Source organism: Sycon ciliatum, chromosome 3 (genome assembly GCF_964019385.1).
Source record: "Sycon ciliatum chromosome 3, ocSycCili1.1, whole genome shotgun sequence".
Taxonomy (NCBI): domain Eukaryota; kingdom Metazoa; phylum Porifera; class Calcarea; order Leucosolenida; family Sycettidae; genus Sycon; species Sycon ciliatum.
The window spans coordinates 31,202,277-31,217,274 of record NC_088645.1 but is presented as its reverse complement, the minus strand read 5'-3'; the positions used below and the strand labels follow the sequence as shown (position 1 = coordinate 31,217,274).

Sequence of the window (14,998 nt, the reverse complement as noted above, 5' to 3'; positions counted from 1 at the left end):
AGTATTAAAATATGAGCCAGGGACTATAGAAACCGCCCTACGACGTTTGATATCAAAATCAAGTCATGACGTTTCAAAGTCACGCGACTCAAAGTAATAGTTAAGCGAAGCGCAGAACTCGTCACTTTTGTTTTGACAAGACTCCAGAGCTGTCCTCTTAGATATTCGGGGAAGGATTCCGAGCTCGAGCGATTGTCGAGTAACGCATGAGGCTCCACTTACTGTGATTGATTATGGCTATAACATCTAGTAGACGACGCAGCTCGATTCTGTGTGGAGTCGACTAGTCTCTGATGCGAAGGCGCTTGAATCGGACGACGAGAATTTTTACGGATTCAGCGCTGGCACCCGCGAGTCGTCCGCGAGCGATTCCGGCACCGATGCTGACAGCGACGGCGATGATATGCCACCTAAGAAGAAGACGCATGCGGCATGGAGTCACAGCAAGCTCGAGACGTGTTGCCCGTACAGAGGAAGAGACGGAATGTAGTGTCCAGGCCCTGCGTTCGCATATATCACTACCACAAGAGGAGCGGCAGTACTACCGAGATTTAGTGGACGGCGCGCAGGCGTCACTGGAGGAAGCTGAGGGCATAGTTCACTATACATTTGACCTGCCTAACTAGCAAGAATGAAGATATACAAAGAACATTACAAAACTGTGTGCATAAATTTGCTCTATATCGCTTAATTGATATGCCATTATTAAATAGGTGATTAGGCACATTTTACCACCGCAGATCAACTCGAAATTTTGTTTGAGCACATTACCATACCATACCAACATTTTGAGAGAAAAAAAAATTTTCGCCAAAAAGTGCCATAGGGTGGTTTCTGTAGTCCCTGGCTCATATCATAATAATTACTACTCCCTGGTTGGAGATTTGCCATTTACTGATTGATTTTCAGCATCAAATTAGGGGCGAATTTTGCCCCCCCCCCATTTCACGGATAGAATAATGTGCATGAAACTTAAAAGGACCAACATAAGTGCATGTACTTTTGTGTGGGGAAAGTCGTGGCACCCCCCGTGATCACTATCCTGGCTACGCCCCTGCATAGGCATGGTATCAAGAGTTCATAAACGAGAGTGTGCAACTCCGATTGGTTTGGGCTGGGGAGGAATGTTTTGTCCACGTCACATTTCCTGTGGATCATGAGTTATACCGCACAAGTCATGCACTGCTGGAGAGTACACAAAAAGGGTAAAGAAATAGTAAAGTTGAATAAATGTTCGTTTTGAAGTAGCAAAAGTAAAACTCCCTATGTAAGTCCCACTCCAATGGAAAGCATGGCTTCAATACCAATGCTTTGTACCACATGCGTTGGAGGGTCTAAAAAAGTGACGTCAACACAATGTACTGCGGTGATCCACAACAAATGCACAGGCTACTTGTAGCAGCTATCTGTGGAGTTGCACACTCATGTATTCTTGATGGTATGAGATTGTGTTGAGATTGCACACTCTTGTATTCTTGATGGTATGAGATTGTGTTGAGATTGCACACTCTTGTATTCTTGATGGTATGAGATTGTGTGGAGTTGCACACTCATGTATTCTTGATGGTATGAGATTGTGTTGAGATTGCACACTCTTGTATTCTTGATGGTATGAGATTGTGTTGAGATTGCACACTCTTGTATTCTTGATGGTATGAGATTGTGTTGATATTGCACACTCTTGTATTCTTGGTGGTATGAGATTGTGTTGAGATTGCACACTCTTGTATTCTTGATGGTATGAGATTGTGTGGAGTTGCACAATCTTGTATTCTTGATGGTATGAGATTGTGTTGAGACTGCACACTCATGTACTCTTGATGGTATGAGATTGTGTTGAGATTTCCCTTTGTCCACGGCGGACAGAATCCCACGGGGATTGGATTATCTACTTTGGCTATGTACCTTGCTTTCCAGTATAGTCTTGGATACGTATCCCATCTTTCTACTTGTTCCATTGCCTTCTTGTTCTTCACAGCATTGCCATCTATTCAACATTTTACCTTGCCTAGTTTGTATGGCAACGCTATGTTCCAAGTTTCATGCGATGCACATGGATACCCGAAACCTACTATGAAAGTGCTCCTCAATGGTGTAGAACAGCCTGGTCAATCTTCCTCCCGTTGTTCTGATGGTGAATGTAGAACGACTCGCTATACCATACTAAATGACATTACTTACACAACTGGTCAGACTCATCACAACGTCACATTCTCTGCGGATATCAACCAACCCCCGTTTAATTGCTCTGCTGCTAAGAATGGGTTTGTGGAAACTAATTGCAACAGTGCTTTGAAAACCAAAAAATATATCCAGACCAGTAATATTCAGAGTAAGTTTTTGTTAGAGGAGGCTCCCACCAAACGGAAGAAGAAAAAAAGGTCCAGAGACACAAGGTTTTTTTATGCATAGAATGACGGAGTGATGCATTCTCTTCAATTTGATAATAGTTTTTAGGTAGGGTCACCTGGCATATAAAAGGTATTCTGATGCATTTAACCCTTATCCGTCCGTCAAAGTGGACAAATTCTCAGTACTAGCCAGACAACGTGGCCTATTTTAACCCTTTGCATTCTGAGCCCCTTTTCTCCAATCCACTGGCTTTCCAGCGCACTCGCTCTCTTGGTGGAGTATGCACTTTCAGCTCCGAACGAAATATATTCTCATTTCACTCCACCTCGATGGATTTTCATCGTCCTGGGCTCATTGGAAAGATCAGGACCAAGCGAATTCATCCTGGCAGCTCTCAGCTCCATAGACACATCAGGGCAACTTCCACGTCCTCTCCAAACTACTCCACCGTGTCTCGGAACGGCACAACTCAATTTTACATTCTTGTTCGGCTTCTTGCCCAAATTCAACCGATGTTCACAATTTAAACTTTCAAAGCTGAGATCCAAGCGCTTCATTTGATGTCCATCACGCATGCGCCGTGCCAAAGGGAAATCCCCCGGTACACTCCCCAACAAAAAGAAGTCATGAACAAAAAAATTCGCGTTCACTCTGGGCCGTGATTTCCGTGTTCATCTTGTCGCCGCTCAATGAATTATTATCCTATCGTGAAGAACTTTATATCGACGGAACGATTTGGTCAAGACCTTTCCAACGGTGTATTGATTGTCGCAATGTGTTTATGTTTGACGAAGTCACGAAAGTTTGTACACTGGTCTATGCACTGCGATATATCGCGCGAATTTTTTGCGAGTTAACTCATACGTAGTGGATCAGGTCATGCATAAAGCGCGAGTTAACTCGTACTCAGCACGCAAAGGTTTAATGGTAGATTTAGTTTCCCTTGGGTGATAATGGCAATTTTAGAAAGCTTGAGCCATGAGGAGATCTCTAGAAACAGTTTCTAGCCTTCCTTTGTAAGAAGAGCTAAATCCATCTCCAATTTCATTTTTAGTAGAGAAGTATGGCTCATTGACATGTGGACCATTTTTAGTTGGTTGGTTAATTGGTTGGTTGGATTTATTTAAAGTTGTACAACAAACAGGCATATCGGCCTCCTTATATGAAGGCAACTTCTGGCAGTAAAACATTTAAAAAAGAAAAAGAGAAAAGAAAAAAAAGAAAGATAAGATCAAGAACGGTGGAATATGCTGCCTTCCACTGTTCGTACTTGTACCGATTACCGCTCATTTATTCGCTCATGCATAACCTTCCTAGGGGCTCCCGTAAAAGACCATAGGTCTGTGGGAAACACCCTAGTAAAATAAAAGTTAATAATAATAATAATTTTACAAGAAGTCGGAGGCGGATAATACTTTAATAACGAAGGTACGTGTTGGGTCGTAATTATCCACGCAAACACAAATCCAGTCAAAATAAGGCACTTGTCAAAGTATCCGAACGTTTTCGGTCCCTTCTCATCAAGGATTATACAGGGAATGGCTCAAGTTGGAAAGACTAAAACTTATATAGCGTAAAGATATGAGATAACAACACTCGTGACAAGGTGGAAAATTATCAAGTTCAGCACGACACAAAACTCGAAGGAAATAATAATAGTGACAAGAACATAGTGAACAAATTAAGTTACATTGTTAACACCTCGACGAGGAGTAACACCAAACAATTGTAGCGACAACACACTCCCCGACCGAGTCACTCAGTGTGGGATCTTTGAATGTGTGTAGTGTTCGGCGGAAGGTAGCAGAAGTTCAAACGCTCATCTCAACACGAGGCATTCACGCTCTCGCAATAGCCGAGACATGGTTTCGCGCCGAACAACTCCTGCAGAAGCTCAATGCAGCGGAGGAAGAATGGAAACTCTGCACCAGACGTCGCAGACGCAGAGAGCAACAACATCGACCCTGGCCAAAGCCAACCCCTTGCCCCAGCACAGGGCTCACGCTTGAGCCCACTGGCACTGGTGTCACAGGATACTCAATCCTAGCGCTGTCCTCCACACAATATCAGTGAGAACAATTCTTTCAATTGCGGAAATACCAAAAAACGAAACAAATTACAAAAATAAATAAATAAAAAATGGAAGTCGCGAATTTCATCAGCTCGAACGTCAGGTGTCTGTTCAACAAGATGGACGAGCTTAGCCACGTGGCAGAGTAGCAACAACCGTCAATAATCGCCATCCAGGAAACCTGGGCGGATCCATCGGACAGCGACGGGATGTACGCCATCAACGGCTACAAACTCATAAGAGCGGACCGGGACACCTTTGGTGGAGGAGTCGCCACATACATACCACACAGCTGCCAACACGAGACAATTACCATTCCCATGACTCAAGCGGAATGTATTCGGATTAGAATAACAATCGGCCTAACCTCCCTTGTGGTAGGGAACATCTACCGTCCCCCGCGGTCCGACCCGGCAGAGTTCGTGATGTAACTGGAGAGAGCCATAAAGCTAGTTGAAAGACCCCAGGATGAGATACTTCTCCTTGGCGACTTCAACGCCAAGAACTGCTTGTGGCACCCCAGCGACACCACTGATGCCTTAGGTGAGGACCTGCATTGGCTGTGCGAGACCTGTGGCCTCGCACAACACGTCTCCTTTGCCACCCACCTATGCCAACACACACCTACATCGTGCCTGGACCTGGCCATCTCTAGCCTCAGCCGCCATAACATCACCATCACAAGCCTGCCCCCTATTGGGGCCTCTGATCACGTTGTCATACAATGCAACCTACAACCCCAGCAGCACACCACCCACAGAAACAATAATACCGATAATAATAAAAATGAGAGCAGTACTACACAGCAAAGCACCTCCAGCACATACTGGTTGTGGAGCGAGGAATGCATTGCGTCCCTGCGTGAAGCTCTTGCTACCTGCAATCTGCAGTACGATCCACATCCCACTGACCCTCAGCCAGTAACCTCATTCTGGAACTTCTGGAGAGACCAGATACTGAAACTAGCTGTGCACCACTGCCAAGTGACCAGAAGCAAGTCCCGCAAAAATTCTACGCCCACTCGTCCCTGGATGACGAAGGATCTCCTCAGCCATATCAAAACAAAGCACAAACAGTTCCGCACCTACAAGGCGACCCAACTAGACTCAGATTGGAAACTGTACACAGCCCAGCGTAACCGAGTAACCGCTCTTTTGCGACAGGCTAAGTCCGATTTTGTCCAGCAAACAACGTCAACGGGTACAAACCTCCACCGTTTACTGAAGCACCTGAAGAAACCGCCTAAGCAAACAATTCCCACACTATCGACAGCCAACTCCACTGCAGCCACGGCTATGGAGAAGGCAAAAGCTCTCAACAAGTTCTTTATCTCCCAAAGCCAACAGTCCATCGACAAGACCACCTGTACTACACAAGACATCAACACTACCCCTGACATCAGTCATACTCTAAATACAATCGCAGCAACAGTGGAAGAGGTCGAGAAGCTTCTAAGCAGTCTAGACACTGGCAAGAGCCCAGGCTTTGACAACATCCCAACTCGGCTCCTGAACGAAACTGCAAAGGAAATCTCCCCATCTCTCACTAGTCTCTACAATCTGTCCTTCAGAACCGGAGAAATACCACAGGATTGGAAAGACGCAACTATTACACCCATCCCCAAGTCGGGCAACCCCTCCCATCCTACCAACTACCGACCCATCTCCCTGCTCAGTATAATATCAAAAACACAAGAAAAAATAGTCCACTCTCGTCTGTACAATCACATAGCACCGCACTTACCCTCCAACCAATCCGGCTTCAGGAAACAAGACGGGACCGAACTGCAACTCGCACGGATAGTCCACCAGATATCCACAGCTAGGGATGCGGGGAAGCATGTTGTAACGTGTTTCTTCGATCTCAGTAAAGCCTTTGATCGTGTATGGCATCAAGGCTTGCTGAAAAAGCTGAGCCACTACGGTGTTGACGGCAAGGCTCACAATTGGCTCGAAGCCTACTTGACAGGACGCAGACAGCGGGTGCAGGTTGAAGGCACAACATCCGCCTTCATACCAATACCAGCGGGAGTGCCCCAGGGCTCGGTCCTGGGACCACTTCTGTTCCTGGCGTACACCATTGACCTGCCCACTGCCTGTGAAAATGCTACAACCTCGTGTAGCCAGTTCGCGGACGACACCGCACTGATTGCCATTGCAGGCAGCTACATTGAGTGTGAGGCTGCGCTACAAAGAAGCGTCGATGCCGCAGCAGAATGGCTAGAGCGCTGGCACCTGCTAGTCAATAAAACGAAAACCGTCATCCTCCCGTTCTACCATGCTAACCGACCCCCACCACGACTACCCGAAATAAAACTTGGCCAAACCCTACTAGAAACAGTAACACAACATCGTCACCTCGGCATCATCTTTCAGCACGACCTAAGATGGTCAGCCCACCTTGACTTTGTGCTAAAGAAAGCTGTAAAATCTTTCAATATTCTCTTTAGGCTCAAATCAACTCTACACACTAAATCACTCTCTCTCATTTACAAAACGTATATCCTGCCCATAATTGAATATGCATGCATTGCTGTCACCCCGCTCTCAATCGCAGCCCTTGACCGTCTTGAGCGAATCCAGCGCAAGGCGGCCAGAATGAGTCTCCGTCTCCCCCTCTACACTCCTCTGGATCATTCAACACTGCTCCATCGGCTCAAATGGCCGACAATGTTCTCTCGCCGCAAAGTGAAGCTCACCCTTCTTGCTCACTCCATAAAATACCAATATGCCCCACAACACATACGCTTGCTCAACACCCCCGCTCAAGTTACGGCCCAGTACAGCCTTCGACACGCACGCACTTGGCACCTCCCACCCTCCAGAACCGATCGCTGTAAAGACTCCCCACCGTACAAGTCCCTAGATTACTACAATGCCCTCCCTGCTAGCATTCGTGACGTCTCCTCCCGACCTGCTTTCAAACAAGAAATCTGCTCACTGCTGATTAACTCAATCTGCTCCTGCAGCGCTCACCCTCTCCCATACTTGTAAAGTTCAAAGTGATGTAAATCACTTTCCAACTGTTTAACCCGCAATCTCACCTTCTCATAAATTTATCTCTTATTGGCGATGGTGCCATCGTGAGAATAAATAATTCAAACACATTTTCTTTCTGTAGGCAAAGTTCAGGATCTAACTTACGGATATACAAAGATTCTAACACAGCCAGATGCAACGCACATCTACCACGTGACAATATTGAGAACACATTATCACTGTACAACTCACGACAATTGGTACGGGCTGACAGATGTTGCTTGATGGACGAAGTGCGATTCTTAGCTCCGTTGGGTGTTGTCTCCTCCAATGTCCCGTCATCTTCCTCTTCCATCTTCCTCTTCCTGTGAAGATGTGACTGCATGCCCGTGCTCCTCCGCGTGTGTAGGGCAGGATCCAGCTGAGAACAGCGTGAAAGCTGGTGAAAGACCGACACGTAAACCACTGAAATTGACAAAGGATCTGTCTGCGTCGGGAAGGGTTACGCGAAGCCAAGTAAAAATACGGACTGGTGAGGACGCACGTACAACGACAACGGAAGTGACAACAACAGTCAATATTCGAAAACGTGGTAGACCGCGAAAACGAACCTCAATATCGAACACCGGACACGTTGGAGTAAGAAGATCAATAGAAATCCGCAATGGAGGAGACGTAGCTGAAAGGACACTGGGCATCGCGCACACAACGGCTAGTGTCAGAAAACGTGGAAGGCCGCGGAAAAGCAAAGAGACGGATAGTGGTGATGCCGCGAAGAGGCGAGATGACGGGACATTGGAGGAGACAACACCCAACGGAGCTAAGAATCGCACTTTGTCCATCAAGCAACATCTGTCAGCCCATACCAATTGTCGTGAGTTGTACAGTGATAATGTGTTCTCAATATTGTCACGTGGTAGATGTGCGTTGCATCTGGCTGTGTTAGAAGCTTTGTATATCCGTAAGTTAGATCCTGAACTTTGCGTACAGAAAGAAAATGTGTTTCAAATCTTTATTCTCACGATAGCCAGTGGCCAATAAGAGAAAATAGTGTAAGAAAGGAGAAAGAGTGAGGAAGAATTGGGTGGGCAGCGCCTAGGGGTTAATGACTACTTAAGTGTACGGGCAGGGGTGGTCGCCACACGAGCATACAGAGTTGCGTACTTAAGTGTACGGGCAGGGGTGGTCGCTACACGAGCATACAGAGTTGTGCAATAGCAGGGATATCTCGGATTTGAAGGGAGTACGAGAAGGGATTTCGCGAAGCTGGGTGGGCAGGCAATTAAAGTAATGAAGGGCCTTGTACAGGGGAGAATGGAGACAGCGGTCAGTCCGAGGAGTTGGCAAGTGTCAAGTACGAGAGCGACGTAAATTATACGAAGGTTGGACGTTGCTAGCAGTATGCAGCGAGAGTATATGTGGTGGGGCATAATTGTGGCGCAGAGAATGCGCGAAGAGTATATGTTTAACTTTAAAGCGTGAAAATAATGTTGGCCACTTGATGCGATGCAAAAGGTGGGAGTGTTCTAAGTGTGTGTAAAGGGGAAGGTGGAGACATATTCTGGCGGCTTTCCGCTGGAGTCGTTCTAGCCTGTCAAGGGAAGTGTGGGACAACGGTGTGAGAGCATTGCTCGCATATGAGAATATAGGTAGTATGTATGTCTGATAGATGTGAGATAAAGAATCACTGGTGAGTGTAGACCTTAGTCTAAAAAGAATATTGAAAGACTTGAGTGATTTTTTGACTATGTATTCAACATGCTCCGTCCAACGGAGGTCATGCTGAAAGATTATTCCGAGGTGTTTGTGTTTTTGTGCTACGGTTGTGTTGTCGCTACAATTGTTTGGTGTTACTCCTCGTCGAGGTGTTAACAATGTAACTTAATTTGTTCACTATGTTCTTGTCACTATTATTATTTCCTTCGAGTTTTGTGTCGTGCTGAACTTGATAATTTCAACCTTGTCACGAGTGTTGTTATCTTATATCTTTACGCTATATAAGTTTAGTCTTTCCAACTTGAGCCATTCCCTGTATAATCCTTGATGAGAAGGGACCGAAAACGTTCCGATACTTTGACAAGTGCCTTCTTTTGACTGGATGTGTGTTTGCGTGGATACTTACGACCCAACACGTACCTTCGTTATTAAAATAATAATAATAATAATAATGGAGGAAGCCGAGCCGCTGGGCACCGCGTACTGCAAGCTGTCGGATATGGCTGCGGAATGCCAGCTGCCTGTCGAAGGTGACGCCAAGAAGCTTGAGCTCCTCTACTTCTGGCACGACTGCTCCTTGGAAGCGTTTTGCGTTCGGGGGGGGGGGGGGGGGTTGGCGAGCGGTGGTGGCTGATGGTCAATGCCTGCGACTTTGTGGGCTCGAACTTGATCCTCCACCTGCTTCCCCATGCTGCCAGTGAGTCTACTGCCTGCTGGAGGATTGCTGTCTCTTCTGACAATCTGAGTCGGGTGGTGATGCACTTGTAGAGAGTTGTGTCGTCGGCATATACAGCCAGCTTCGCTCCATCAGGCAGGTGGTCTTCTGCGTCGTTGACGTACAGAAGGAAGAGGGTGGGCCGAGGATGCTGCCCTGCGGCACGCCAGATTGGATTCGGTGGGTCGGTGAAGACTGGCCGCCTATGATGACACGGATGTGGCGGTCTTTTCGGTAACTCCGGACCCAGCTGCCCATGCGGCACGCCAGATTGGATTCGATGGGTCGGTGAAGACTGGCCGCCTATGATGACACGGATGTGGCGGTCTGTCAGGTAACTCCGGAGCCAGGCAAGGAGGGGGCCACTTATCCCGCACCGCTCAGCCGTGTGGAGGACACCGTTGTCCGAGACCTTGTCGAAGGCCCCGGCAATATCTACTGCAAGCACCCTGACGAGGCATCCACCGGCAGCTGCAAGGCTCCACTCATGCTGAAGAGCAATCAGCAAATCAGAGGTTCCCAGTCCCGTGCGAAAGCCAAACTGCCTGTCAGAAAGGATGTCATTCTTCGTCAGGAAGTTGGACAGGCTGCGAGTCACGATGGACTCCATACACTTAGACATTATGGGCAGTAGTGATATCGGTCGGTAGTTTCTGGGGTTCGACTTGGGGCCTTTCTTGTGTACCGGTACGACGTTGACAACTTTCCACATAGCAGGTTGATGACCACTGAGGAAGCACAGGGTAAACAGCTTGGATAGGGGCAGGGCCAGAGAGTCGGCACATTTTCTCAGCACTCTAGCGGGTACTGCATCAGACCATGTGGCTTTACTTGGATTAAGGGCTCGGAGTGTCCGGCGTACGTTGGCTTGGCAGAAGTGGACTGTTGCAAGCGTATTTGCGGTGCGCTGGCAGATATGCGGGAACGGCCCCGACTGTTCTGCAAAGTCATCGTCTAGGCTGCACTTCTGGGCAAAGTACTTCCCGATGACGTTAGCCTTGACATGCCTACATTGCTCAATCATGCATCATTTGCCTCTATAACAAACTTTGGCCTGCGATTTACTTTGGCCGGTTGGTACCAAGCGGCGAAATCAGCGAAATTAAATCGCCAGCAAATATTAGTTGATTTTAACCCTTTACCGGTCTACCATAAGCGTACCGATACTATAGTATCGGTACGTTTGACCCTCATTTTTTTTGGGGTCTTGTTGCTAGGAGACAGCTAAAATGGCGCTCTACGCGTAGCTGAGGTCCACGGCTTTCTGACGATGTGCAAAACAACCATGCTTACCATACAAATTTTTGCCTTATCGATCGACTGAAGTTTGTTGAAATTGGAAAAGACGACCATCCGCCATGCGCGCATTTCAAGAATGCGAGTGCATCTCTTGGGGCCGTGTTTGACAAGCGTTCTGAGAGCAGTCACATCACCAGTCCAGGCTGGATGTCCCGGGAGGTTTTGCAGTGTAGTGTGTTGAGAAAAAGAGCTCCGTTGAGTCCTGCTAGTTCAAAAATATATCGTCCACGAATGAAGAAACAAAATTCTCCAAACAGAGAGGTAGCCTTCTTGCTGCCGACACGGCGACAGCGACTGTCACAAGGACTCGTCAGGTGCGATCAGCTGATTCGCCTGGCCGTGAGAATCACGGCATGCGTAAGCTCGCGCCTTAGTACTCATCTGAGCGAGAGTGAATCTGAAGCGAGCAGCGCTGAGATGAACAAACCGAAACTGCGATATCGTGGAATGGGAATTGCTGCTGCTGGCGTATCGCCGATGGCGAGGTGTTGGTGTTCAATGGCGGTATTGTAGAGCCTACATTTCTTGTAAAGACGTTGCCCTTACCTGATTGTGTATCATACGACTTCAGCTCCATCACGAACTTGGTATGCCTTTCGTGCTGTGATATTCGTGTATTTCATTCGCATTTGTATTTTCTCTCAACTTGAAGGGCTGCCATGGGCCCTATCCTTGCCTGGACCTAGTCATATTTGAATTTTCTGGACGCGTTCAGGCATACCGATTTTGAAAATATATGGTTTACCCATACCTACATCACATGGTTCTTGAGTTATTGGTGGTTGTGTGTACATGTATTTGCGTGACCACCCCTCACATACATTGAGTTAGACCGGCAAAGGGTTAATACAGTAATCGGATTTTCTGGCCTTTTGTAGCAATACGTTGACCTGTTGAGCCAATGAGGTAAAATTATATTCCATACAATACGATACAATACAATGATACAAAAATAATGTCCTTACCTTGATAGTGTGCTTGTGCTTAACTGCTACTGACGGCCGAATGCATGGTTGCATGTGGAGCACATTACATAACTTTACAGTCTCCTAAAAGATGTATCCTGTACGACGGCAAAAGAGGCAGCAGATTTAGTTTTCCTGCGCGTTATCAGCAATGACTACTGGTCTTAAGCAACTTGGGTCTCCTGTAATACGCATCCTGTCTCTGCTTTGGCAATGCTAACATAATGCTCGGGATAGGACTCGCTACTGATCTTCGGAAACTTGGCCTGACTAACGCTCACTCTTGGGACCGACGCTGACTCTGCCGATCACAGGCGTTCTGGAGTCAACGGGATCTCTCTTCCGACGTTTCCGGTGACCGGCGCTGAATCGCTCGTTCACGCTTATTTTGGAGACGACGGGATCTCTCTTCCAAAGTATGTTTTGCTGACGCATTTTATCACCTATTCGGCAACTAACGTCCATTCTAATTTCATTTTTTTTTCATTCCTATCACCTATTCGGCAACTAACGTCCATTCTAATTTCATTTCTTAGGCAAGCTTCCACAGTGACGGTTGCCAGCTTTGGCGGAATGCTTTGCTGAAAAGCTGGGCCACAGGCCTGCGCAGTTGCTCATAGCACTGCTTCACCACTCGTCCTGGTACACCATCCGAGCCACTGGCTTTGGACGGGACAATCTTCCTCAGTTGACGGCATACCGTTCGTGGACTAAAGTGGATGGTACTCAGACAAGCATCAGATCGCGGGCGGACATACGGGAGGTTGCTGGCATCAAGGTCATCACCAAGGCTGCATTTCGCTGAAAAGTAACGGGCAGAGCTCTCTGCTTTGTCCTTGCTGGTGGTGAGCTCCGCGCCGTTTTCCTCCTTCAGGGTAGGGATATTATGGCTACGCCCACGCCCACTGGCACACTTTACAGTGGACCACCATTCATGACTGGATAAACCACCTGCTGCGAGCCTTCGAAGGATGGCTGCTGCATGGGTATCTTCAGCTCTCTGAAGGCATGTTGAGGCAGGGGCTGTGGCTTGGGTATAAGCCAGTTGGAGTTGTGCATCTGCTGGATGCAGACAGAGTCACTTCCATGCATTTCTCTTCCTCTTGGTGGCTTCGTTGCACTCTGGTGTCCACCACACTGGGTCGGTACTGTGCAGCTTGAGGCTCTTAGACGGGATGAATGTTGTCATGCAATCAAAGATCTTGCCAGTCAGCTGCTCGCATGACAGGTCAATGTTGTCAGTGATGAGAGAGGACCAGTCTGTTTGCCGGAAGAAGTGCTTTAAACGCCAGTCAGCCAAATTATAGCGCCACACGCACCTCGAGGTTGGAGGCTCCCGGTGTGGTGGAGCACGCAGGAAGTCGGTAATCACACTGGCATGGTCAGATCGGCTGAGAGGTGGGTGCACAGTTGACATGACCGGGGTGTCAAAGTCGGAAAGGACCAGGTCCAGGGTGTTATTGCCCCTGGTTGGTTCAAGATGTGTTGGATGAGGTGATGAGCAGCACTGAGCTCCTCCATTGCTTCGCCACCAGGTGTTGTCTTTGTACTATTGTTAGGCCTACAAGTCATATAATTCATTAGTTCGTGCATTATTCATTTGGCCTGGGTAGCTACTTGCGCGTCCATGTTTGCCATAGCTACCCAGGCCCTTTATATTGCGTTGCTGCTCTCTCTTCAGTAAACTCTCTTCAAATTAGTTACTACCCGTATTTGTCAGTTGCTCAAGAACAGCGGCTGCATAGGCTGTTCAAACCTGCCGCTCGGGCAGTCTGCAAGTCGCCACCATGGACCAGTACTGCTCGCCTGCTAAATCGAATGTATGTATGTGACCTACAGGTTTCTGTGCACTTGAATATGTTTTGTTTCATCTGGCGATGTTTGCATGATGCATGTAGCACCCTATTTCAGTCCCTTTTTGCTGTCGTGCCCTCAACTCGCACTCGAGGAGGCCAAAGCAACTTGCTTGTGGTCCCACCTGCTAGCACTGCTCGTTCTGCTAAGCGCCTAACGCACGCTGGAGCCCATATGTGGAATAGATTGCCACCAGCAGCAACATGTTCAAATAGGTATTTGGATTTCAAATCTCAAGCCTTGCAGTATATATTATCAACGACATAGGTTTTCCAATGCTCACTGGATTGATATCTGTTCGTTGCAACCAAACTTCCGTTTTCTTTTCTTTCTCTTTTTCTCTTACATCTACTTTTCCACAATATCCTTTAACATGTTATTCACAGTGGGTCCAATGTTATTAGGCATTTTGCCTGTTTTGATTTCCGCTATAAATAAAGTATATGTTGGACTCAGTAGAGCGTCCAGCCCCTATATGATGTCCAACCCCTATATAGAGTCCATTGGTCCAAAATCCACTGTACAGAGTCCAAACTTGGAATCAACTGTGAGCTCAAAGTTTAGATGGACATCACTCCCTGTATAGAGTCCAGCCAATTGGCTTCACCCCTATATAGAGTCCATTGGTCTAAAATCAACTGTACGGAGTCCAAACTTTGAAATCAACTATAAAGATTAAAGAGTCTTATGTGGACAACACTCCCTGTATAAAGTCCAGCCAATTAGGCATCCCCTATCGAGTTCGAAATTAGACATAGGATCTGCTGTAAGCAGTGAATATTAACCAGAAAACGGCCTCTCCCTTTAATCCTTTACATCATTCACTTCTCAAGGTAAAAAATATGTATTGAGGCGCCACTGCAGCCACTTCATTACATGAAAAAGCCTACAAACACCAGCCTCAAATCAAGTGGTCTCTTCGCAGACGCTGCAAATTACAAGATCTCAATCATGTAGTGTTGCCAAATAATTGTGCACGCACACACACACATGCACACACCCACACAACGCCAAGATAATACCTAGAAAAAAAACAAGAATCGAAAGA

The 14,998-nt window shown here is 47.1% G+C and overlaps 1 protein-coding gene across 1 annotated transcript in view; it reads left to right on the top strand.

Moving 5' to 3' along the window:
- LOC135811971 (mucin-5AC-like) overlaps nt 1-14,998 on the top strand; it is a 134,341-nt gene that overhangs the window by 29,994 nt on the left and 89,349 nt on the right. The window contains exon 6 of the mRNA XM_065325245.1: nt 1,979-2,332. Coding sequence (XP_065181317.1) covers nt 1,979-2,332 — 354 coding nt within the window. The remainder of the gene's footprint in view (nt 1-1,978; nt 2,333-14,998) is intronic.